This window comes from Anomaloglossus baeobatrachus, chromosome 4, assembly GCF_048569485.1.
Source record: "Anomaloglossus baeobatrachus isolate aAnoBae1 chromosome 4, aAnoBae1.hap1, whole genome shotgun sequence".
Lineage (NCBI taxonomy): Eukaryota > Metazoa > Chordata > Amphibia > Anura > Aromobatidae > Anomaloglossus > Anomaloglossus baeobatrachus.
The window spans coordinates 233,565,737-233,593,509 of NC_134356.1; the positions used below are offsets into that span (position 1 = coordinate 233,565,737).

General features: G+C 47.1%; 1 protein-coding gene across 2 annotated transcripts in view; it reads left to right on the forward strand.

The window, feature by feature from the left end:
• The window catches only part of CFAP54 (cilia and flagella associated protein 54), a 680,590-nt gene that overhangs the window by 312,792 nt on the left and 340,025 nt on the right, over positions 1–27,773 (forward strand). For both annotated transcript variants that reach the window (XM_075344744.1, XM_075344743.1), the window contains exon 34: positions 27,519–27,749. In XM_075344744.1, the coding sequence (XP_075200859.1) occupies positions 27,519–27,749 (231 nt within the window). The remainder of the gene's footprint in view (positions 1–27,518; positions 27,750–27,773) is intronic.

Below are 27,773 nucleotides of genomic sequence, written 5' to 3' on the forward strand. Positions count from 1 at the left end.
TCTAATGGCTATGTGCCAAAGTTTGCAAAATCCTCTTAGCTGAAGCCGCAGGCTTGGGGGGTCCTCCAGTGAAAGGTCAACAGTGCCCAATATATTTGAGATCTGGCCCTAAAAATTTGCAGAACCTCTTTTCAAACATACATGTACATCCTTATAAATTTTCAGCAAAATCGGAGAACGTCGAGTGGGGACGATTTTTAAAACTGGTCCACTTGACACGGAATGACCCTGTTGTTTTGAGTCTGCACTTTAAAAAAAAACAAACTACTTTTTTACATGCTTTTTTAACATGCATTCTTTCAGGTTCCCCATAGAAGGCTATAGAAAAAAGCACCAAAGCCTCACAGTTCAGCACAGCGGTTAGGAGTTTTCATGAAATCACATCTGATTTTCTTGAACAGTTAGGCTATGTGCGCACGTTGCGTCGGAGTACCTGCAGTTTATTCTGCACGTTTTCCTTCCCTTGGTTTTTGACCAAATGGCTTTTGACCATTTTTTAGCGCTAAAAACGCATGCGTATTTACCGCGTTTTTAGTGCGTTTTCAGTGCTTTTTACCTGCGTTTTCACCTGCGTTTCTGCAGATGCGTTTTGTAGATCAAGACACTGAGAAATAAAGTTGAAATAGTCAAAAAGAATGAAAAAAGAGAAAAAAAGTATAAAATTAACTTTTAATAAAACTATATGGAAAATTATCAATTTTAATAAAATAATAGCGGTTATGCACATTTTAACAGAAAAATAGGTAAAGTTTATTATTTTTTAACATTAAAATTTTCGGTTATTGTGTGTGTGTAAAGGAACATTAGAACCCATTAATTTTTGGCCAGAAAAGCATGCGTTTTTGGAGCCCAAAACGCAGTGGAAAAGCAGGTAAAAAGCATGAAAAACGCAGGAATTGTGATTTTGGTTGCATTTTGCCATTTCTCATTGACTCCAATGTTAAGGAAACGCTGCAGAAATGGCAAAAACAACTGACATGCTGCTTCTTTTTCAGCATGGTTTTTGACCACAAATATGCAAATTAAACGCTGCTGAAAAAAAAGCAAAGTGCAGACAGGATTTCTGCTTTTCCCATAGACTTTGCTGGAAAACAAAAACGCATGCGTTTTAGCGCAAAAACGCTGCTGCTAAAAACGCTGCAGAAACGTGGTAAAAAACGCAACGTGCGAACATAGCCTTAAACATAGCAGAATTTTTACGCAATAAAATTCAGCATTTACTGCTTAGCTTTTCTGTACTGTAAAAAAATAGTTAAAATGCTGCATCAAATCTATGCTAATAACTTAGGAGGAAAGGCATAAAAAAGTAACAAAAATAAGGGGAAGATTGATAAAATAGTTAAATTCTGCATCAAATTTATACCAAAAACATATCAAATAAGGGGGATAAAGTATAAAAAATGTAACAAAAATGCAAGAAGAGAAGATTGCAATTAAATAGTGTTCTGCAGAGACCTGGAGAAAAAGTGCAGACAGAAAAATACAGCAGAAAAAAAAGCATTTATGCTATGTGAAAACTCAGCCTCAGTGTTACATTTTTATTACTTTCTATGGCTTTAATGAAGTAAAAAATCAATCAGGAATTTTTTTTACGCCATTACACATTTAGCAGAGCCAGGATTGTCTTGGGATGTCATGTTGTGGATTATGTCAGGCCTGCAGGTGTGTTTTGGGGGTTAATAAATTGGAGAAAGAGGGTATTTTTTGTTTGTTTTTAATACAGGATTTTCCTCTGTATTTTGTGTTTATTTCTTTTTACTTACATGATTACTTATCTAGGGCTTTGTGACAGCTGTGATTTTTTGACAAATAACAGCTGTCATTAACCCCTTATATTGCCACCACTCTATGACAATCCAGATAAGCCAGGTAAGCGCCAGGATACTAGGGCGGCTGCCGTTGCTATTTTTAGGCTTGGGAGGGCAGAATAACCATTTATTTAAATAATTTAAAAAAACCTGTCAATCCTGGAATGTGCCCAATCCTTGTATGTGGCCCATCCTGGCATGTTCCCCATCTTGGCATGTGTCCCATCCTTGTAAGTGCCACATCCTGGCATAGTCCCTCATCCTGGCACTTTCCCCATCCTGGAATGTGCTTCATCTAGACATGTGCCCCATCCTGGCATGTTCCCCCATCCTGGCATGTTCCCCATCCTGGCATGTGGCCCTATCCTGGCATGTGCCCCATCCTGGTATGTCCCCCATCCTGGCATATTCCCCCATCCTGGCATGTGCCCCATCCTGGCATGTTTCCCATCCTGGTATGTGCCCCATCCTGGTATGTGCCCCATCCTTGTATGTGCTCCATCCTGGCGTGTTCCCCCATCCTGGCATGTGCTCCATCCTTGTATGTGCCCCTTGTATTTACCCCGATCGTGCCAGCAGTTCAAAGCTGCTTGATGAGGCGACAGTGCACGTACCGACAGAGAGGGCTCTGCGTGCCCTGTCTGGCACGCGTGCCATAGGTTTGCAATCACTATAAGAAGTTTGCCAACATCCTGTAACTGAGCTGCAGCATAGTGGCCAAGGGCATACAGCAGTTTAATAAGACAGGTTCCACTCTGAACAGACCTCGCTATGGTCGACCAAAGAAGTTGAGTGCATGTGCTCAGCGTCATATTGAAAGGTTTCTTTTTCAAAATAGACTTATGAGTGCTGCCAACATTGCTGCAGATGTTAAAGGGATAAGCGGGGTCAACCTGTCAGTGCTCAGACCATACACTGCACACTGCATCAAATTGGTCTGCATGTCTGTCGTGCCAAAAGGAAACCACTTCTAAAGATGATGCACAAGAAAGGCCGCAAACAGTTTGCTGAAGACAAGCAGACTTAAGGTACCTTCACACATAGCGAGATCGCTGCAGAGTCACAGATTCTGTGATGCAGCAACGACTTCGCCAGCGATCTCGCTACGTTTGACACATAGCAGCGACCAGGCCCCTGCTGTGAGATCGCTGGTTGTGTCAGAATGGCCTGGACCATTTTTTGATCGTCGAGGTCCTGCTGGGCAGGATGCATCGGTGTGCTTGATGCCTTACCAACGACCTCGTTGACAACTCAGAGCTCAGACACGTTCAGCCGAGATCATTATAACGGTCGCTGTATCATTCCTGCGTCGTTGGGAAGATTTTGACTGTTTGACATCGCAGCAGCGACCACGAAGCGACTTACCAGCGTTCCTTATCAGGTTGTATCGTTGTTGGGATCGCTGGAAAGTCGTTAAATGTGACGGGGGCTTAAGGGCATGTATTACTGGAATCTTGTGGTCTGATAAGATCAAGATAAATGTATTTGGTTCAGATGTTAGGGGTACTTCTCACATAGCGAGATCGCTAGCGAGATTGCTGCTGAGTCACGGTTTTTGTGATGCACCAGTGACCTCATTAGCAATCTCGCTGTGTGTGACACTGATTAGCGATCTGGTCCCTGCTGTGAGATCGCTGCTCGTTACATACCGTGCTGGTTCATTTTTTGGACGTTGCTCTCCCGCTGTGAAGCACACATCGCTGTGTTTGACAGTGAGAGAGCAACGATCTGAATGTGCAGGGAGCAGGGAGCCGGCATCTGGCAGCCTGCGGTAAGCTGTAATCAAGGTAAATATCAGGTAACCAAGCTAAGCCCTTTGCTTGGTTACCCGATATTTACCTTGGTTACTAGCGTCTGCCGCTCTCACGCTGTCATTGCCGGCTCCCTGCTCCCTGCACACGTAGCCGGAGTACGCATCGGGTAAATAAGCAAAGCGGTTTGCTTATTAACCCGATGTGTACTCTGGCTAGGAGTGCAGGGAGCCAGCGCTAAGCTGTGTGCGCTGGTAACCAAGGTAAATATCGGGTAACCAAGCGCTTGGTTACCTGATATTTACCTTAGTTACCAAGCGCAGCATATTCACATTCCTTCATATTCCAACATGATAATGACCTTAAACAGAGCTCCTAGACAACTACTGTCTTGCTAAAGAAACTGAGAGTAAAGGTTCTGGACTGGCCAAGCATGTCTCCAGACCTAAACCCTGTTGAGCATCTGTGGGGAATCCTCAAACAGAAGGTGGAGGAGCACAAGGTCTCTAACATTTACCAGCTCCATGATGTCGTCATGTAGAAGTGGAAGAGGATTCCAGTGGCTCCTATGAAGCTCTAGTGAACTCCATGCCCAAAAGAGTTAAGGAAGAGCTTCAAAATAGTGGTAGTCACACAAAATATTGACAATTTAGCTACAATTTAGCAATTTTTACTTAGGGATGTAGTCTCTTTGTTGCCAGCAGTTTACATATTTATAGCTGTGTGTTAAGTTATTTAGAGGACATGCCAAATAAACACTGTTATACAAGCTGAACACTAACTACATTAGATTGTATAAAAGTGTCATATCTTCAGTGTTGTCACATAAAAAGTTATATTTACAAAAATGTGAGGGGTGTACTCAGTTTTGTGATATACTGTATTTATATGTACCATTACAATCTGCCTGTACTTTAGGAGAATACACTGCACATTTAAGTAGTGAAAATTCTTCCACACTTGCCAGTGCAGATTGTGGCTCCTAGCTTTTGCTACTGCCTACAATGATAAAGGTTGGGTACTCAAACCAGATTTCAGAAAAGAAGAGTTAGCCTATAAAGTCTGGTTAGCCTATAAAGATATCACTCCTAAAATACTTTTGTAATTCTTGGGACATAGTATTTCAAGAAAAGAAGAGAAGAATTGTTAATTTAATGTAAGGGGTACTTTGCACGCTGCAACATCGCTAGCCGATTGTAGCGATGCCGAGCACAATAGTCCCCGCCCCCGTCGCAGATGCAATATCTTGTGATACCTGCCGTAGCAAACATTATCGCTACGGCAGCTTCACACGCACTTACCTGCTCTGCGACGTCGCTCTGGCCGGCGACCCGCCTCCTTCCTAAGGTGGCAGGTTGTGCGGTGTCACAGCGACGTCACACGACAGGCGGCCAATATAAGTGGAGGGGCGGAGATGAGTGGGACGTAAACATCCTGCCCACCTCCTTCCTTCTCATTGCAGGCGGGACGCAGGTAAGGAGATGTTCCTCACTCCTTCAGCTTCATACACAGCAATTTGTGCTGCCGCAGGAATGAGGAACAACATCGTACCTGTCGCTGCAGCGAAATTATGGAAATGACCGACACTACACAGATCACCGATTTTCGACGCTTTTGCGATCGTTTATCGGTGCTTCTAGGCTTTACACGTTGCGACGTCGTTACCGGCGCCGGATTTGCGTCACTTTTGATTTGACCACGACGAGATCGCAGTAACGATGTCGCAACGTGCAAAGTACCCCTAAGTGTGTAAAGAGCAGAGTTGACAGCCCCGTCCGGAGGAGGTGGTATGAAGAAATGAAGATAGAGAAGAGGAGACATTACACAGAGTGAGTGGAAGTTAGGACACAGCCCTGCTCTTCTGGGACACCAGGAAGGTTTCACCAAATTGGGACTCTCACTGAATCTGGGATAGTTGAGTTATGCTCTTGCTGCTTTATTATCACAGTAACCATCATTTGCAGAGGAGTCATCTTTCAGATGAGGTGCCCCTATAACAACCGCCTTTCCCCAGTCCTTCGATCTTATATTCTACATTATAGCCAAGACTGCAATGCTGTCATCATTGCATAGACTCTTTTTTATATTTGATTTCCAGGCTTTAAGCTGTCCCTGTTTGCTGCTGTAATTTATTGGAACAATAGGAAAGGTAAATCTATAAAGTACGGTACTTCAGAAGCTCATAGATGCCTTAGTACGGCTTTAATATTGTTGATGCATAAGGATCGCTTGCTACAGAAGCTCCTCTAACCTGACTGTGAAAGTGATCACATTAAGACTCATATTCTGTACATTCTTTGATATAGTTTCTACCACACTTTTGCTAGTGTGAAACTCCACTACATTAATTTTGTCAACATTTTCCAATTATGCAATCATGGGAAAATTATATCTATTTAAAATAATGCTTAAATGATGTGTTTATGCAGTCATTAGGGTAATTAGATGTAATTGTGTTGTGTTGTTGTCTTCTTGCAATGCATTCTGAGTACATCAGTCTAATGAACATAGCAATTTAGAATGAAAGTTTTACTTATAAAATAAAAATGTTTTAATCTAGAAGCTGTTTAGAAGCATATAGCAATTTGCATTGAATGATACTTCACACTACTACACAGTAATGAGATGCACATACAGCTAGCATATAAATATAAGTACACTAGTGCAACAAGAACTTACAGCCATAAAGGCAGCGATTCCTATAGGAAATAAAGGCTTAAATCTTTTTTAGTTAAAATATTAAAATTAAAAAAAAACAACAATGGAAAAAATCTAGACCTGTAACAATTGTAGCTTTGATAGAAATCATTAACCAGTTAATTCTTGTAAAACATATTAGTAGAGTTAAATTGGTATTATTTTATCAGTTATAAAACCCATAGACCAATGCTTTAGACTATTATTCTATACTAGAAGGTGGCCCGATTCTACGCATCGGGTATTCTAGAATTTACGTATTGTGTAGTTAATGTATGATTTTTGTTATTTATATATATATATATATATATATATTATATATATATATATATATATATATATATATATATATATATATATATATATATAGATAGATGTTGTGTGTAGTTACCAAGTGTTTGTGTAGGGCGCTGTACATGTTCTGGGTGTTGTCTGGGTGTGGCGGGGGGGTGAGAGCGGTGTTGTTTGTGTGTTGCGTTGTGTGTTGCGTTGTTTGTGGAGCGCTGTGTGTCTGTAGCGTTGTGTGTGTTGCTCGGTTTGTGTGGGTGTGGGGTATGTGTGTGTGTTTTGGTGGGAGGTATGTTTTGTGCAATGTGTGTGTTGTGCGGCATGTGCGTATATTTGTGTGTGCCGCGGTGTTTGTGTGTTGGGTGTTGTGTGTGTGCAGCGTTGTCTGTGTGTGTCGGTGTCTGTGTAGGGCGGTGTTTGTGGTTCCCAGTGTGTGTGTGGTGTGTTGTGCAGTGCGTGTGTGACGGTGTGTGTGTGTGTTTTGGGGGGAGGTGTGCACCCCCCATCGTGCTCCAGTCCCCATGCTGCGCACCCCCCATCATGCTCCATCCCCCATGCTGCGCACCCCCCATCGTGCTCCATCCCCCATGCTGCGCACCCCCCATCGTGCTCCATCCCCCATGCTGCGCACCCCCCATCATGCTCCATCCCCCCATGCTGCGCACCCCCCATAGTGCTCCATCCCCCATGCTGCACACTTCCCATTGTGCTCCATCCCCCATGCTGCGCACTCCCCATCGTGCTCCATCCCCCATGCTGCACATTCTTCATCGTGCTCCATCCCCCATGCTGCGCACTCCAAACGTGCTCCATCCCCATGCTGCGCACTCCCCATTGTGCTCCATCCCCCATGCTGCGCACTCCCCATCGTGCTCCATCCCCCATGCTGCGCATTCCCCATTGTGCTCCATCACCCATGCTACGCACTCCCAAACGTGCTCCATCCCCCATGCTGCACACTCCCAAACGTGCTCCATCCCCCATGCTGCGCACTCCCCATCATGCTCCATCCCCCATGGTGCGCATTCCCCATCGTGTTCCATCCCCCATGCTGCGCACTCCCCATCGTGCTCCATCCCCCATGCTGCGCATTCCCCATCGTGCTCCATCCCCTATGCTGCGCACTCCCCATCGTGCTCCATCCCCCATGCTGCGCACTCCCCATCGTGCTCCATCCCCCATGCTGTGCACCCCCCATCATGCTCCATCCCCCATGCTGTGCACCCCCCATCGTTCTCCACAGTCACACTTCAGACAGTATACACGCACACATCTGATCGCATACACTCACACCCCACTTCTGCCTGTGCCCTCCGGTGTGCGGTCCCAGCAGCTGTGCTGCACGCAGTGCTCCTATGCCTTCTGCCGACACGCACACATCCGATCGCATACATGCACACATCCTATCGCATACACGCACACATCCTATCGCATACACGCACACACACACACTGACGATATCGCACATACGCGCTCACACACTCACAACATCCGGAGATACCACATGCTTCTGGCCATGTGATCCTCCGGCAGGTCCTGGAAGGTCACTGCACGCACAGTATCGCCGCTGAGAAGCAAGCAATATCACGGGATGTTGTGAGTGTGTGGATGCGATCTGATGTATGTGTGAGGTGTGTGTGAGAGTGAGTGTGATCTGATGTGTGTGTGTGTGTGTGTGTCTGTTGTTATGTGTGTGCGTGTGTGTGTGTTCCGCCGCTGCAGGACCTTGATGCGCTCACCTGGGAGCCGGTGTACGCTGGTAACCATGCTACACAATATTACCCAATGTGTACCATGGTTACCAGCGTACCCCGCTCGCACGGGAGCCCACACCAGCGTACGCCGGCAACCCCAGCAATGCGAGGGTATGTGTCGGCTGGGTTGGCGGCGTACGCTGATGTGGGCTCCCAGGGGTACAGCACTCACCTGGGAGTTGGGGCTTCGTGTCGTTTCGGGGAATGCGTGCAGGGGGCGGGGCCAGAGCGAGCGTGCAATGCGTGAGGGGGACGGGGCGTGGCCGAGTTGCCAATGCGTGCAGGGGGCCGGGGCGAGAGGCCAATCCGTGTGGGGGGCGGAGCCTGGGCGAGCGGCCAATCCGTGCGGGGGGACGGAGCCGAGGTGAGGCGAACTGCCAATCCGTGCGGGGGGGGCGGAGCCAAGGCGAGGCGAGCGGCCAATCCGCTGTTTGTCACCGTAAGGACACAATTTTGGAGCAAGACAGACAGACAGACAGACAGACAGAATAAGGCAATTATATATATAGATGACAGCAGACTGACAAATAGGCCAGTGTCCCACCTGCGATTGCCTCAAGTGTATCTTGCGCGAGTTTCGTGGTGCATCACCTGGCACGGACTCACACTCTGCTCACAGGAGTGGGTCGGTTGCATACATCTCTATGCAGCTGAGACACTCCTGTCCGGACAGTGAGTCCATGACGGGTGATGCACGCGAGGCAATTGCAAGTGAGACACCGACCATAGTGACACTGTGTAATGTGCACACTGTCACAATTCCTCTGTATTCCCAGTGCAGGTCACATGTCTTAATTTGGATATCTGTGGTCAAATGCCGACTATATTTACACTGCTTCTCTCAAATCTAATGAGTCTAGTTGGCACATAATCGCAGGTATGCAAATCACTTACATGCGGTGATGTGAAAACCCGCCTGCACAAGAAACATAGGGGACTCGTGACAGTGTGTGGAACTCACAATATCATTATTTTGAAGTCTGCATTCACATAAAGTAACTTCAGACTATTTATATATTTTAGGCCATAGAACCCTGTTTAAAAAAATATCTAAGTGCTAAAAATGTAAGAAACTGTAATGAACTGTAAACTGTAACTGAATTGTAATTAACTGTTTATGTTTGGAACGATATTAGCCTGTGCCCCTTTAAAATTCTCTAATGGCTACTTTACACGCTGCGATCGGTACCGATATCGCTAGCGAGCGTATCTGACCCCGTCGGTTGTGCGTCACGGGCAAATCGCTGCTCGTGGCGCACAACATCGCTAACACCCATCACACGGACTTACCTGCCCTGCGACGTCGCTGTTGCCGGCGAACCGCTTCCTTTCTAAGGGGGCGGTTCGTGCGGCGTCACAGTGATGTCACACGGCAGCCGTCCAATAGCAGAGGAGGGGCGGAGATGATCGGCTGGAACATGCCGCCCACCTTCTTCATTCCTCATTGCCGGTGGACGGCAGGTAAGGAGATGATCGTCGCTACTGCAGTGTCACACATAGCGATGTGTGATGCCGCAGGAATGACGAACAACAGACCAGACTGACCAGACCATGATTTTTCATAAATAAATGACCTCTCACAGACAACCGATTTTTGTCTCTTTTGCGATCGTTTAAGGTCACTCATAGGTGTCACACGCTGCGATGTCGCTAACGACGCCGGATGTGCGTCACAAACACCGTGACCCCCGACGATATATCGTTAGCGATGTCGCAGCTTGTAAATGGCCCTTAAGTGTCAGCAGGCCTGAATATATATATCTTAGCACAAGGTCATCGGTTGCTGTTTTTAACCATCTTTTTTGCAATAAAAATATTGAACTGAAGAATTAAATTCTGTAGTGTTTTATTCACTAGATTTATTTGTAGACAGATCTAATAACAGAACATTCATTTTCTTCAACACCATGGAATATGTCCTTCTCACCTCCGAGGTTACCGTGGACAAGTTAGAGAGATCACTATAACGAATATATCTGCATGTATACAAAATGACAGGAGCTTTATGAAGCAGCTGAAAACAAATTAGAGCATTATTTCCACAGTTAATAAGCATTAATTTGATATTATGTTTATAGTAAATCCCCTGTGACGACCGCCTCTTTGAGACAATCTCTGACCTATATCAGATATGTGTTTTCCAGTTGTTTCTGTGGCCAAAAATGTAGAAATCTTGTATCATATTTTCATCTGTAAAACAAATTGCCAGCCAGCTAATGACTGCTCATCCAGTAAAAGCTTATATTATTACTTTGACACTGAAAATGGTTGCCAAAACTACCTGATCTAGAATATATATTTGAAAGTTTACGTGTTACTGATAGAAGTTATCGTAATGTATGCCTTGTATACCTCAGTAAGTTATATTTACCATATGCCAGTTATTGTAGTTATAGCACAGGATGATTCACTCTCTAATTTACCCATAAAAATTGCTGTAACTTAAAACACGAGACAATCTATCGTACTGAAATTTGGACTACACATACGGTACTCAGGCTTATGAGAATCTGATATCTTGAAGCAGGTGTTGAAAATGTCCACCGTTCGCAACCAAGCATGTCTGCATGCGCTGCTCCGTGTTGTTGAATGTATTCCGCAGGACGTCTGGGCTCATTGCCTGAACTGTTTGTCCCCTTGGAGTGCCTGTAAAGTTTGTGGCTTGTTACTGTACACCCGACCTTTCATATGGTATTTTCAGATGTCCTCCATCATGCCTCTCCAGTAATGTTCCTGTATGTTCCAGCTTATACACCAGTGGCAGAAAACACTCTTTGTACAGCTGATTTCAACCTCCAAACGTCTTTAGAAAATCACTTTGGTACCTCTCATAAAGACACCTCTCACTAAGTATTCCAATAAGTTTACTAAATGAAATCACGTTCCTCTAAACTGTATCTGTACAGTGTTAAGAAATGAAGAAGGAATTCAGCAGGAGTGAAAAACAAGCACCACACAAACTACCGATACACAGAAAACCATGCAGTAAAGGGGGCTTTACATGCAGCGATATCGCTAGCGATATTGCTGGTGAAAGCACCCACCCCCGTCATTTGTGTGTCACGGGCAAATCGCTGCCCATGGCGCACAATATCGTTAGGAGCCGTCACACGGACTTACCTGCCTAGCGACGTCGCTGTGTCCGGCGAACCACCTCCTTTCTAAGGGGGGGCGGTTCGTGCGGCGTCACAGCGGCGTCACTAAGCAACCGCCCAATAGAAGTGAAGGGGCGGAGGTGAGCGGGACGTAACATCCCGCCCACCTCCTTCCTTCCTCATTTCCAGCGGCCGCAGGTAAGCTGCAGTTCGTCGTTCCCGAGGTGTCACACGTAGCGATGTGTGCTGCTTCGGGAACGACGAACAACCTGCGTCCTCTACAATTAACGATTTTTTGAAAAGGAACGACGTGTCAACAATGGACGATAAGGTGAGTATTTTCCATCGTTAACGGTCGTTCCTTGCTGTCACACGCAACAACGTCGCTAACGATGCCGGATGTGCATCACGAAATCCAAGATCCCGACGATATATCATTAGATACGTCGTTGCGTGTAATGGGGCCTTAAGTCTATCTAGGTGTAGCGATGACCAGCGGGGTGACAAGTTAGTAAGACCACGCGGTGCAAGGATGTTTATCGTTGCTAAGGTTCATTGCACTCTCACTTCTCATTAATCTAATTAGTGTATGTACAGTCCAAATTTCAATACAGTTGACCATCTCTTTTTTAGAAGTTACAGCAATTTTTCCAGGTAAAGTAGTCTACTTCTACTTATGCTATTTTTTTTTCAATCAAAACACCGTACAAAGAAAAAAGCAACATACACCCCTCTTTATGGCAAACAAATAGGTGTAATGCCAAAGAAAGTAGGGTAAACTTCTATATCACATGACAGAAAAGGGAGAACTACGTGCATGTGGTCACGGCGGAGCAAATGACGATATAAGTAGTTCCACACATACTGACTCATCCTGTTCCTAGGGCTGCAGTCATCATTTGTGTGATATGTCCGTGTTCTGCCCATTTTTCTTCTCCGACAACACTCAAACCCGTTGAGTAAAATTGATCTGTTCTGACATTTGGTAAAACAACAGAGACAAGAAAGAGATTGGTGAAATTCAAAGCATGTCCTTTTCTGATCTGATTTTGAGGATCAGAATAGGACATACACAGTGAGGCTGTGTGTTGTCCAATAAAAAATCGGACGCACACCGACACTTCATATAGATGTGTGAATGCAGCGTAAGTAGTTACAAAGGGTCTGAATACTTCTGACCATGTGATATTTCAGTTTATTTTGTTTAAAACATTTTCAAAAATGTCTACATTTCTGTTTTTTTCAGTCAAGATGGGGTGTGGGAGTGTACATTAATGAGAAAAAAATTAACTTTTTTTTAATTTACCAAATGGCTGCAATGAAACAAAGAGTGAAAAATTTAAAGGGGACTGAATACTTTCCGTACCCACCATACAGTTTTCAGTACAAGGGGATTAGGCAAAAAAGGCATATCTTTAACAGTCTATGCATTTTATACAGTTATGGACATATTTTTTCGTATAGATGTGGTCTTCGATTCATCATTTGTGAGGTTTTTTTAAGTCACTTCTGTTTTGTCTTGTGCGTGCATCGATTTGGCGAGGAGTTGCAAAAAAGGCCTTCTTTTTGACCAAAAAGACACATCTTTTTCAAAATGTTGCAAAAGGTTTAATTTTTTTTTTATTCAACTTTTTATTTTGAAAAAGATTTTTTAAAACAGATTATACATTAAAAACGAAAAGAATAATACACAGATATGCAGTTACATGAAATGTACCATTTCACAGTCATGCTCATTAATCGATCATATCACCAACACTCCAAGCGCCAAGTATAAGATGGAAGATGTCCCCCGGTATCCGTCCAACCCCCGAGTATCTATCCCGTCGTTCTCATGCCTCACCCTACATCTGGTATGTGTCCACAAGGGCATCCCAAAGAGACCATGTCAGTATGAACTTATCCATTGTATTATGGATCTGTGCTGTCAGCTTTTCCATATTCCTGACATCCTTTATTCTGGCATATAGATCTGAGACTGAGGGCGGGGCTACCCTTTTCCAAAACAGTGAAATTAGACACTTGGCCGCAGTAAGGACATGGAGTAAAAGCTTTAGTTCAGGTTTGCTTAGAGACGATGGGAGGGCATTCAGCAGGTACACTACCGGATCTCTGGTCACACTACCCCCCACCAATCTGCCAATCAAGGATTCCACCTCCTCCCAGAAGCCCTCAATGAGCGGGCATGTCCAGAATACATGGTACTGGGATGCTCCCCCAAGGCCACATCTCCAACACACATCTGGGTATGTACGGTTAAATTTATGAAGGAGTTCTGGTGTGTGGTACCATGTCATGAAGATCTTTACTTGATTTTCCTTATAAAGAGTGCTAATCGAGGACCTAAATGTCCTAGCCCATATAACTGACCAGAGTGCATCTGAAAGGGGGCGTCCAACCCATCCCTCCCATCTCTTCATATATGAATGCTTCAGTGCTTCCGGCTGGTCCCCCATTATCAAAATATTATAAATAGCCGAGATCAGTCCCCTGGTTGAAGTCCTGCCCGAACAAAGAATTTCGAATGCTGTGGGACGTCGCGCCCCCGCCCGACCCATAATGTCTGTGAAAAAAAGTGATATCTGTTGGTATGAGGAAAATAGGCGGAGGGGTAGGTTGTGTTGATATCGTAAATCCGAAAATGGTTTCAATTTCAGCGTACCCGGGTTGACCAGATCCCGGAAACAGTATAGGCCCGCCTTCACCCACTGCCCCGTCACCTCCGAGTTCATGCCCTTTGTCAGATGTGGTGTGAACAAGAAAGGAGTCAGCAGGGAAGACTGTGAGGCCAGCTGGAACTTCATTCTGCACTGCCGCCACACCTCTCTCGCAAACGCCATCGGACCCAGGAGTTCTCTGGAGGGGGTGTCACTAGGGCGTCCCCATATTAGCGAGCTAGGGTGGAAAGGTGCCAACCAAAGCTTCTCTATCTCCGTCCACCTGTTAAAAGCCGGTAAGGTCGTCCATGACGCCAGGCTGCGCAGGTGTGCGGCATAGTAGTAAAGCCTAAGATTAGGACACGACAAGCCCCCTTTTGTACGTGGTGCGCATAGTACTGAATCCGGGATGCGGTGCCTTCCTGAGTGCCATATAAATTGCAAAAGTTTCGATTGGACTTTTTTCAATACCCCCAGGGGAACCCGCACCGGGAGTGTTTCAAACAGATACAGAAATTTAGGGATGACTGACATTTTAATTGTAGCGATTTTACCCAAGAAAGAGATCTGAAGTGATGACCATTTTTTCAGGCTATTTTCCACCTCGCGTATCAGAGGCGGGAAATTAGCCTGATACATTGTTCTATAATTAGGGGTAATTTTGACTCCTAAGTAGTGATGAGCGAGTACTAAAAAGCTCGGGTGCTCGAAGCTCGGGCCGAGCCTCCCAAGATACTCGTGTACTCGGCCCGAGCAACGAGCCCAATGTTATCCTATGGGAGACCCGAGTATTTTTGTGAAATGACCCCCCGGCAGCATGGAGAAACCCTAAAAATGTCACAAAAGTCTCAGAAGAGTGCTCAAATGACATGGCAACAGCATGGGGAAGACCCCTTGAAGCATTTATCACTCAAAAGTCACAGCTGTGAACAATTTTGTCCGCGTTTCACGCCATTTTTACGGACTCACCAGAAAACCTTCCAAAATGACCCCAAAATGATTTTTCATGGCAGAAATGTTAAGGGCACATACCCTATAGTGAGATAGAGCTGGTGTATGTTACTTTTTGAGATTAATACATGAAAGATTTTACGTGAAAACATTGTGTGGCACTCCGATGTCCCTGAGAAGAGACGTACATGAAGGCCTCTTGAGTCTAATGTGCCCATTTTGAGGAAGTGAGTCTTTGTAGTATTTTCCTTTGCCAGGGCAGTCCAAAATTGTGAGGTTCACCAATGCCCCTGCATACAGACGTGCATGATGGCCTGTAAACCTGAAGTGCCCATTGTAAGGAAGTGGGTCTATTTCAGTATAGCCCTTTGCCAGGGCAGCCAAAAATTGGGAGGCTCCACATTGTCCCTGGATAGAGACGTGCATGATGGCCTGTAAACCTGAAGTGCCCATTGTAAGGAAGTGGGTCTATTTCAGTATAGCCCTTTGCCAGGGCAGCCAAAAATTGGGAGGCTCCACATTGTCCCTGGATAGAGACGTGCATGATGGCCTGTAAACCTGAAGTGCCCATTGTAAGGAAGTGGGTCTATTTCAGTATAGCCCTTTGCCAGGGCAGCCAAAAATTGGGAGGCTCCACATTGTCCCTGGATAGAGACGTGCATGATGGCCTGTAAACCTGAAGTGCCCATTGTAAGGAAGTGGGTCTATTTCAGTATAGCCCTTTGCCAGGGCAGCCAAAAATTGGGAGGCTCCACGTTGTCCCTGGGTAGAGACGTGCATGAGGGCCTCAAAACATTAAGTGTCCATTTTAAGGAAGTGGGTGTATTATAGTATAGCCCTTAGGCAGGGCAGCCAAAAATTGGGAGGCTCCACGTTGTCCCTGGGTAGAGACGTGCATGAGGGCCTCAAAACATTAAGTGTCCATTTTAAGGAAGTGGGTGTATTATAGTATAGCCCTTAGGCAGGGCAGCCAAAAATTGGGAGGCTCCACGTTGTCCCTGGGTAGAGACGTGCATGAGGGCCTCAAAACATTAAGTGTCCATTTTAAGGAAGTGGGTGTATTATAGTATAGCCCTTAGGCAGGGCAGCCAAAAATTGGGAGGCTCCACGTTGTCCCTGGGTAGAGACGTGCATGAGGGCCTCAAAACATTAAGTGTCCATTTTAAGGAAGTGGGTGTATTATAGTATAGCCCTTAGGCAGGGCAGCCAAAAATTGGGAGGCTCCACGTTGTCCCTGGGTAGAGACATGCATGAGGGCCTCAAAACATTGTTCCCATTGCAAAGGAGCGGGTCTCCTGTCGTTGTAATGTCCATTCTGCAAAGAATGGGCGAAAAAATTTACCACTGGGGGTATACCTGAAACAAAGGCCTAAGTATTGCAATTTGTAACGGTCATCATCATGGTGGCGCATGAGGAGAAGGAGGAGCAGTCCAGCGATTATCCAAAGTCCAGAAGTGTGTACCCATGGGTGAGTGGAGGTACATGGCAAACTTTAAATTCCGCTCTCATTTGCTGGTGGTGTGGTGAAGTCTGGCCCAATCCAACCCTTGTTCATCTTGATCAGAGTCAGCCTGTCAGCATTTTCAGTTGACAGGCGGGTGCGTTTATCTGTAATGATTCCACCTGCGGCACTAAAAACACGCTCTGACAAAACGCTAGCAGCAGGGCAGGCCAGGACTTCCAAGGCGTAGAGAGCCAATTCATGCCACGTGTCCAGCTTGGATACCCAATAATTGTAAGGCACAGAGGAATGTCGGAGTACAGTTGTTCGATCTGCAAGGTACTCCTTGAGCATCTGGGCAAACTTAGGATTTCTTGTGGCACTACCCCGCACCTCAGGGGCTGTGGTACGTGAGGGGCTGAGAAAACTGTCCCACATCTTAAAGACTGTTCCCCTACCTCTGGCGGATTGGACTTGTGCCTCTCTCGGCTGTACGCCTCGGTTGTCCACTGATTCCTGACCTATGCCGCTAGCGTTTTGTGAGGGGAATGCTTTGCCTACTTCCGTGAGTATGGCCTTCCGGAACTGCTGCATTTTGGTTGACCTCTCCTCCACGGGAATAAGAGACAAAAAGTTCTCCTTGTAGCGTGGGTCTAACAGTGTTACCAACCAGTAATGATTGTCGGCCAAGATGTTCTTAACGCGAGGGTCACGAGACAGGCAGCTTACCATAAAGTCAGCCATGTGCGCCAGACTCTTAACAGCCAGGACTTCAGTAGCCTGACCAACAAGATGACTGAACATGCTGTCCTCCTCCTCCTCCTCCTCCTCCTCCTCATCTACCCTGTCCTCTGGCCAGCCACGCTGAACCGAGGATATGACTGGTGTGCATGTCATATCCTCAATTTGGCCGGAGAGTTGCTCCATGTCTTCATCCTCCTCCTCGTCATAGTCCTCCACTGCACGTTGTGATGAGACGAGGCTGGGCTGTGTGTTATCACCCACACCCACTACTGTTTCTTGCTGCAACTCATCGCGCTCCGCCTGCAATGCATCATGTTTGTTTTTCAGCAGAGACCGTTTTAGAAGGCAGAGTAGCGGTATGGTGACGCTAATAATGGCGTCATCACCACTCACCATCTTGGTGGAGTCCTCAAAGTTTTGGAGGATGGTACATAGGTCTGACATCCATCTCCACTCCTCAGGTGTTATGTGTGGAGTTTGACCCATTTCCCGACGGCTTAGGTGATGCAGGTACTCAACAACTGCCCTCTTCTGCTCACATATCCTGACCAACATGTGCAGAGTTGAATTCCAACGCGTGGGGACATCACACACACCAGTCTGTGAGCCGGAAGATGCAAACGGCGCTGAAAGCCGGCAAGGCCGGCTGAAGCAGTAGGTGACTTTCGAAAATGTGCAGACAGGCGGCGAACTTTTACCAGCAGATCAGACAGCTCTGGGTATGACTTTATAAACCGCTGAACCACGAGGTTGAGCACATGGGCCACGCATGGAACATGTGTCAGCTGGCCTCGCCTCAAAGCCGCCACCAGGTTCCGGCCATTGTCACACACGACCTTTCCTGGCTTTAGGTTCAGAGGTGTGAGCCAGTGATCTGCCTGCTGTTTCAGAGCTGTCCACAGCTCTTCTGCATTGTGGGGTTTGTCACCTATGCAGATTAGCTTCAGCACAGCCTGTTGCCGCTTCGCCGAGGCAGTGCTGCAGTGCTTCCAGCTTGTGACTGGTGTGGAGGGCACAGTGGATGAGGATGCGCAGGAGGAGGAGGAGGCTGAAGAGCATGACATTCCGGAGCTGTAGAGTGTGGGTGAAACACTGACTGAGGTAGGGCCTGCAAACCTTGGTGTGGGAAGGACGTGTTCCGTCCCTCGCTCAGACTGGGTCCCAGCTTCCACAATATTAACCCAGTGTGCCGTCAACGAGATGTAGCGGCCTTGCCCACAAGCACTTGTCCACGTGTCTGTGGTTAGGTGGACCTTGGGTGAAACAGCGTTGTTCAGGGCACGTGTGATGTTTTGTGACACGTGGTTATGCAACGCGGGGACGGCACACCGGGAGAAATAGTGGCGGCTGGGGACCGAGTAACGTGGGACAGCTGCCGCCATCAGGTCACGGAATGCTTCTGTCTCCACCAGCCTAAAAGGCAACATTTCCAGCGCAAGCAGTCGCGAACTGTTAGCATTTAGAACTGTGGCATGTGGGGTGTTGGCAGTGTATTTGCGCCTGCGTTCAAAGGTTTGCTGAATGGATAACTGAACGCTGCGCTGGGACAAGGACGTGCTTGATGATGGTGTTCTTTCTGCGTAGGCAACTGCAGGTGCAGGAGTGGAGGAGGCTTGTTCGCAGGCAGCATGGACAGGGGATTGGCTCGCATGCACAACCAGCGAAGACGTAGCAGTGACATCAGCAAGCACTGCTCCTCGACTCTGTTGTACTTCCCACAAAGTCGGGTGCTTGGCTGACATGTGCCTGATCATGCTGGTGGTGGTCAGGCTGCTAGTTTTGGTACCCCTGCTGATGCTGGCACGGCAGGTGTTGCAAATGGCCTTTTTTGAATCATCTGGATCCAACTTAAAAAACTGCCAGACTCGGGAAGACCTAACATTTGTACAGGCACCTTGTGTCGTCGTGTTGTTCCGGGGAACGGTTGCCTGACTTCTGCCTGGGGCCACCACCCTGCTTCTTACTGCCTGTTGTGATGCTACGCCTCCCTCCCCCTGTGCACTGCTGTCCTCGCTCTGCATATCCTCCTGCCAGGTTGGGTCAGTTACTGGATCATCCACCACGTCGTCTTCCTCTTCCGCACCCTGCTCCTCCTCCTGACTTCCTGACAATTGTGTCTCATCATCGTCCACCACTTGTTGAGACACGTTGCCAACTTCGTGAGAACGTGGCTGCTCAAATATTTGGCCATCTGTACAGACGATCTCCTCATGACCCACTTCAATATGAGCTGGCGAGAGGCCAGAATGTGTGAATGGAAACGTGAACAGCTCTTCCGAGTGTCCAAGTGTGGGATCATTAATGTCCGAGGAGGACGTGTACTCAGCCTGGTGGTAGGAAGGAGGATCAGGTTCAGAAATGTGCGGTGCAGTATCACGGCTACTGACACTTGACCGTGTGGAAGACAGAGTGTTTGTGGTGGTGCCAATCTGACTGGAAGCATTATCTGCTATCCAACTAACAACCTGTTGACACTGGTCTTGGTTCAAGAGCGGTGTACTGCTGCGGTCCCCAAGAATTTGGGACAGGACGTGCGAGCGACTAGATGTGGCCCTTTGTTGTGGCGAAATTAGAGCTTGCCCACGACCTCGGCCTCTGCCTGCACCACCATCACGTCCACTTCCTTGTTCCTTGCCAATGCCCTTGCGCATTTTGCAATGCTGTGCACTGCTGACGTGTATATTCACTACTTGTGCGTTATATTAAAGTTTCTGGAAATTGCACACAAGTGCACCTGTACGCTGCCACCAACAGGCACACACGTGCGGTTTTAAAAACCAAGCACGGACGCAATAAGAACCTAACAGGTTTTTTTGGGGAGCGACAATTACAGACAAGTCAGACACTATCTGGACTGTTTTACACTGTGTACACCAGCCCCAGATATGATGAAGGCTGGTATACGGTCACCACTACCCTGCCTGCCTGCCTGCCTGTATACTGGTACAATAGTCCTGACAAGGACTCTTTTGGTCACTAGCCTGTATTCAGACCTGGCTATACCCTGCCTGTATATAGCAACAGTAGTCCTGAGAAGGACTCTGCTACTGTACTCCGACCTGGCTATACCCTGCCTGCCTGTATACAACTAGAATAGTCCTGAGAAGGACTTTTGGTCACACTGTTTGCAGCCCTGCAAATGAAAAAGCTATAAAGGGCCGCAAAGCTTTCCCTGAATCAGCGACACTCTCCCTGCACTGACAGTCTGGATAGCTGTGAGCAGAGCACAGCGCGCCGGCCGATATAAAGGCTCGGTCACGCTGTGCAGGCCGGCCAATCACTGCAATTCCACAACTAACAGGGCTGTGGCATTGCAGTGGTCTGCCAGCCAATCCCTGCATGAGGGCTGGCTCTCAAAAGAGCGCCAACATGCAGAAATGAAGACCACGAGTACAGCACGAGTATCGCGAGATTACTCGGTCCCCGCCGAGCAGCCCGAGTACAGCGATACTCGTGCGAGTACCGAGTAGTGACAAGCATGCTCGCTCATCACTACTCCTAAGTATTGTAGGGAATCTGAACGCCAAGAGTACTTAAAGTTCTGTTTAAGGATCTGTAATTTAGTTTCTGGGATGTTAAGCGGCAAGGCCTCTGTTTTATCGGAGTTACGTTTATAGCCCGAGAGTCTAGCGTATTGTGTGAGTACTGCGTGTAAGTTTGGCAAGGAAATGGCGGGGTTAGTCAGAGACAGGAGGACGTCGTCTGCAAATAGGGCCACTTTAAAGGATTTGTCCCTAACTTTGACCCCCCCAATGTCCGGATTAAGTCGGATGTGTGCTGCCAGTGGTTCAATACTTAAAACATATAGCAAAGGGGACAGAGGACAGCCCTGCCTAGTTCCATTCCGAATCGGCAGGGGGTTGGAGTGTGCATGAGGGAGGCGAATCGTTGCCGCCGGGAGGGAATACAAGCCCCGCAGGGCTGAGACAAACGGTCCCGACAGGCCGAAGTGGCCCAACACAGAAAACATGAAGGACCAATGCAGCCTGTCAAAAGCCTTCTCCGCGTCTAATCCCAGAAGAAGTGCCTCCACTCCCTCCCTGTTCACTACCTCCACCAAATCAAAGATCCTTCTGGTGTTGTCCCCCGCCTGCCGATAGCGAACGAAACCTACTTGGTCCTTATGGACCAGCTGTGGAATCCAGTTATTTAAACGGTCTGCCAACAATTTGGTGAATATTTTAAGATCAGAGTTTAAGAGGCTGATCGGGCGATAGCTCGCACATTCCATGGGATCCCTACCAGCTTTAGGTATAACAGTTATATAAGAGTGTAAAAAAGTGTTTGGGATGTCCTCCCCCTTCATAAAGAGATTGAGAAGGTGAGTCAAATGAGGCGACAATTCTCCCAGGAAGGTTTTATAATATAGGTAAGTAAACCCATCTGGGCCTGGGGCCTTGTGGTTTGGGAGGTCTTTAACGATCTGATGGATCTCATCCGGGGTTATTTCTCGATTAAGATCCTCCAGAGCTTCCTGGGACAGTTTTGGAAGGTGACAGTCAGCCAAATAGTCATTCATAATTGTTGTTCTATCTGGGTGGGACATTGGTAGTGACGGAGGAATAGAGTACAGGGATGTATAATATGCGTGAAAGAGTTGTGCAATTTTTGCGGGGTCATAATGAGGGGTGCCCAGAGTATCCTTTATGGCGCTAGGTGCGGAAGTTATTGTTTGGTCCCGGAGCCTTCTGGCCAGCATCGTATGCGGCTTATTGCCAAACTCATAATACTTCTGACGTGAGTATCGCAATAGCTTTTCTATTTTCCCGTGCGATATCTCTTTTAATTTAGATCTGAGATCTATTACCGCTTTCAGGCGGGTCTTAGAGGGGCGGGTGCGAAGGTGTTCCTCCGCTGCTCGGAGGTCTGTTTCACATTGACAATAAAGGTGCTGTGAGTCCTTTTTGAGCCTGGAGGAAATAGCTATGCACTCCCCTTTAATAACCGCCTTGTGGGCTTCCCATATCACTGGGAAAGATGGAGGGGTCTGAGAGTTCTCCGCAAAGTAATTCTGTATAGCCTTACAGATATATTCTCGAGAAGTGGGGTTAGTGAGTAGGGATTCATTTAATCTACAATGGGTTCTTTTTGTGGGAACATTTGTTAAATTAAGGTGTAGTTTTAAAGGAGCATGATCTGACCACGTGATACTGCCTATTTGTGCTTGTCTGAGTGTTCTAAGCGTGAGGACATTACCAAAAAAATAGTCTATTCGGCTGTGGGAATTATGAGGGTGTGAGAAAAAAGTGTATTGTCTTGCTGTCGGGTTATCAATTCTCCACAGATCAAATAGGTGGTATTTATGGATCAACTTGCGAAATCCCGTAGACAGATTTGATGACCTACTCAAGTTTGTGGATTGCGAGGGTGCTAGCATTTTATCGGCTCTATGTGAAAACACCATATTGAAGTCCCCTCCTATAATGTGAAAGACCCCCCGATCTGTCGGGAGGCGTGAAAGGACCGAGGAAACAAATCTATTCTGGTTAGAGTTTGGAGCATAGAGGTTACATAGGACTAATTTCATCCCATTCAGCGTGCCCTGGATGATCAGGTAGCGACTTGAGGGATCTGCTTCCCACTTACTCACTTGAAGCGGGCAAGTGCGAGAAATTAGTATAGCCACCCCAGCTTTCTTTTTTGTATTTGTAGCTGAAAAGGATTGAGGAAACCAATGGCGGGCAAAGTTAAAAGAACTTTTTTCGGTGAAGTGTGTCTCTTGCAGGAACACCACATCCGCCAGTGATTTTCGCATCTCCTGAAGCACCAGCCTCCTTTTAACATCGGAATTCAACCCCTTCACATTAAGGCTCATCAACATAGCCATCCCAGTACCTTAAAGTAAGCTAATGTCAGGGCTAGCGTTTGTGACTGTCGCGCGATGTGTATGGTAATCATACTCCCTGGATTCTTCCGGGACAGAGCGCCTCTACTATAGTGAATTGCATATCTGTGAGTACAACCAGAACAAAAAAGAATAAACCAAAACATACTTATGTTCTACCAAAAAATATAAACTCTCCAATTATGTACTAAGGGTATGGATTCAACCCCAACCGTCCACTACCCCACCAGCAGAGTCGACTTACTTTTATACAAAGTTAAAGATACCTCACTAACTATAACCTGCACTATAAACCAAAGTGCGAATCAATTGGTACGACTCTGCAGAAGGGTTAGTGGCGGAACTTCACCAACCGGACCAGGGATCCAAACCCCCCCTCCCCCGGGATTTTGTATACAGGAGGATGTCCCCGGGAAATGGGAAGCAGTAAAAGCAAATCAGTTGACCTCCTGAAATTCCCATATGGGATCAGAAAATGACTATAAAGTCACGGAAAAAAGCCATCAGGTAGGTCCTTCTGCTCTTGGGCCTCTAGATCGCCGTTTACGTGCCGCCGCAGCCGGCTGCCAGGTCTGAGGAAGCTGCTGTATCTGTTGGGGCAGAGTCCAGTCTGGCAGGTCCGGGACAGGAAGGTCGAATGCCCGGCAAAAAGACTCCAGATCTGCAGGGGTCCTAAGGCTGGCCGACGACTCCCCTCGCCGCGCCGACAGACTGAACGGGAACCCCCATCTATAGAGGATATTGTTAGCCTTTAGGGATGACAGTAGTGGACGGAGGGCCCTCCGTTGCTGTAGCGTCAGCCATGAAAGATCATGAAACAGTTGAATCTTAGCATCTCGGTACATTGCTTGTTTTGGCGGTCGTGCTCTGAACATTATTTCCTCTTTAAGTTAGAAGTCCACAATATGACAAATAATGTCTCTCGGGTTCCCTGTCAAATTTTTGGGGCGCAGAGCCCTATGTGCCCTGTCCATAGGAATTGGGCTATCAGGAGGGCGCTGAAGGAGTGAATTAAATATGGTCTGCAGAATTTTTGTAACGTCCTCCTTTACTTGGGCCTCCGGCACGCCTCTGACCCTTATATTATGGCGTCTACCTCTGTTGTCAAGGTCTTCAATATGACGCTGTAATTCTCTTATGGCGTCGGCTTGGGAGGAGGCATGGGACTGGAGGTGGCGAATGGTTGTTCTAGCTTCATTGTGGTCAGTCTCCAGCTGGTTTATTCTTTTAGAGACAGATATCACATCCTGTCGGACCGCCGCTATTTCAGACCTGCAGGTATCTTTTACCTCAGAAATAAGTGCTTGGAAGTCCGTTTTTGTAGGGAGCTGACGTACAAATTCCCACCAGTCTGCTGGAGGGCAAGCAGGCTGCAGATGCACGGGTTCAGCACTCAGGTTTCCCGGTGGCCCCCTCCTGGAACCCACCCCGTCAGGTGGACTCAGTGGGGTCCCAGGGGGCTCCTTATATTGTATTACAGGGACTGGGCTCTTTGGCCCTGCTTCCCCCGTTGCTTTCTGGTGCCTTTGAGGCCTTGGGGTGTAAGTCTCACTTTGTAATATTGGTGGTCCCAGTGGGGAGGAAAGGGGGGTACCTCTATGAAAGTCTGGGTCATCCCAGACAGGCTGGGAAAGTGTTGCAGACTGCCGGGTCTCACTCCTGGCCTCCCGGGCCTCCCCATATGCCTCTCCCCCGTCCCCCATCAGGCTGTCCACCATCCCACCTCCAGAGCTCCCCCAGTCCTCAGCTTCACCGCCCCAGGCTGAGCCACCGGTCTCCCCCTGCGGCTCTACAGCTAGCGCCGATGGACTCCAGCTGCTGCCGCTCTCCAGGATCCCTAGTGGGGGGAGGAGCGGCATTTCCCCCATCTCTATGCGACCGCCGGAGCTCGCCTCTAGGGAGAACGTCTGCCTCCTACCCGGTCCTGCAGTCTGTGGGCGTGCGGCCTCAGCTTGTTCCCCGCAGTCCCGGTCCCAGCCGCGAGCAGGTGAGTCGCTGTGCTGCTCCTCCGCCGCCATCTTTGCCACGAGGTCCGATCCCCTCCTGTCGGCACCTGCTGGTTCCTCCTCTCTCTTCACTCGCGCCACCGACCTCTCCAGACCCCTCACCTCCTCCTCCGTCTGCAGTGTGCTCCGGTTCCCTCCGTCCGCTGTCTCCCAAGTCTCCTGGAGCTGCAGCAGCTTGTGGGAGCAGGGGATGTGGCGCCTCCGCCATCTTAGCGTCCTCCCGGTTTTGCTCTCCTGGCAGCTCCTTTAGTAGATAGGAGTCCAGGGTGAGCGGCGCTGGGGTTCCTTGGTCCCTGGCAACTTTTAGGGGCTTTCTCTTCCCCATCCTGGGCACTCCAAGCTGATGCAAATGGGCTTATTTCACTCCCGGGTGAAGGAGCTCAGTCCCTACACGTCCTGCTCCATGAAGCTCCGGCCACGCCCCCAGGTTTAATTTTTTTAAAAAACATGCATACAATTCCAGCAGTGGCGACTAGGGCAGAGTTGCGCCAAATTTAGCAACTATTTTTAAAATGTCACAATTTATGTATCAGCCGAAAACATCTGGAATCATTAAATTTCACCCACAAGACAGAAAAAAAGACCATAGACAACAAAAAATGCAAATAGAATAACAAATTAGGTGGAAACAAAAAAGGCATAAAACAGACAAAGCTAGATGAAAGCCAAGCGTAAAGGCAATGATGAATCAAGGCCATACAGCTTAATCTGTCTGAGATGTGTGCTTGTTTGATATGTCCTGTTTAACATATACCGTATTTTAATTTTGATGTGAAAAGGCCAGGTTTTTCCACTAGTTCATTATAGTTTAGTTATATACCTTTTTAATAAAGGGAATCTGTCAGCAGATAGACCAGTATATTTTAGAGCAAGAGAGCCTGATTACAGGGATATGTCACTTATTAGGTTCTATGCTGTAGTTACATAGGTTGAAAAAGACCTAGGTCCATCTAGTTCAACCTTCCTCCACCAATTCTACATTTTGTCCCTAAGTCACTTATAACCAACAATGTTGTGTGTACTGAGGAAGTCATCCAGCCCAATTTTAAAAGCTGTTATAGTGTCTGCCATCACTACCTGTTGTGGTAGGGCATTCCACAGTCTGACTGCTCTAACTGTAAAGAACCCTTTCCTATTTAGCTGCCGGAATTGCTTTTCTTCCATTCGCAGTGTATGCCCCCTGGTCCTTTCCCCCTGGTACTGTCTTTGGAAGAAATAAGTCATGTGCCAATCCTTTATATTGACCACACATGTATTTATACATATAAATGAGATCTCCTCTGAGACGTCTGTTTTCAATTTAATGAGTGTTTTATCCACAGGAGATTATTACTGCCTGACTACATCTTTCCTGTAGTCAGTCTAGCTACTCTGTGTAACACCCCCCCCACTACTGATTGGCAGCTTGCTGACATTGCACAGTGCACACAGGAAGCTGCCAATCAGGGATGTGGGTGGGGTTTAACAGCTCAGAAATCATAGCACTGCTAAATCTACACCAGAAAAAAAGGGATTCTCTCAAAATTGCACCAAGCAACCCAGTAAGGGACACGCTGCTTGAATCTGGGTTTCAGCTCCTACATTATGCTGCTCTCAGATTCCATAGCAAAAACCTTAAGGGGAATCTGTCACCACTTGTTTGGCCTATAAGCTGCGGTAACCACCATCGGGCTCTTATATACAGCATTCTAACATGCTATATATAAGAGCCCAGGCCGCTGTGACAACATAAAAAACACTTTATAATTCTTACCTAACGGTCGCTCTGCGATGGAATAGGGCCTAATGGGTGTCTCCATTGTCCGGTGCGGGCGCCTCCCCTTTCGGCCATCTTTGTCCTCTTTCTGAAGCCTGCGTGCATGACGCGGCTACGTCATACAGACTTACTGGTCCTGCGCAGGATCGGCAAGTGTGGATGACGTAGGAACCGTCATGCACCACGGCTAGAGAAGAAGAACAAAGTTGGCCGAAAGAGGCAGCTCCGGCACCGGACAACGGAGATGCCCATTGGGCCTTATTCCACCGCAGCGTGACTGTTAGGTAAGTATTATAATATAAAGTGTTTTTTATGTTATACCACAGCCTGGGCTCTTATATACAGCATGTTAGAACGCTGTATATAAGAGCCCGGTGGTGGTGGCCGCAGCTTATAGTCCAAAAAAGTGGTGACAGGTTCCCTTTAAGACAGATCCCTTTAACAGACTGGAGGATTATCTATGTCTTTGTGTGACTTTTTGACCTCGCCGTGGGTAAACTGCTTTCTTTGGGTTAATGTTTTCAACTTATACTCTTCTATTATTAGGTGCTTGTTTCCATATGAAGATTTCTTAACCGTTATTTTATTTTTTTGGTTGGTAAATTTGTGCACTTTAAAAAAAAAAACAACTAAACTCTCATGCGGTAAAGTGATCTGGTTACTAATCTCTTGTGGTTCTGTGATATAAATTTAGTACAGTATTTTTATTTTTTGTTTATTTCAGGCTTACCAGAGAGGAGATTGAGGAAAAAGCTTTTAAAACTTTACTCGTGCTACTAACACCTATTGTTGGTAGATATATAAAACGTAAGAGACTTTTTCATGCCAGCAGAGAAGAGATGCCATGGAGAGCTCAAATGAATCTACTTTTGGCACTAACGCACTTCAGCTTGTTTAAGAAAAAGCTTAGTCAGCTGTGCGGTGCAGAACTGGCGAGTGAGCAAGGCATTAACAGGTAAACCGACGACAACACGCGAGC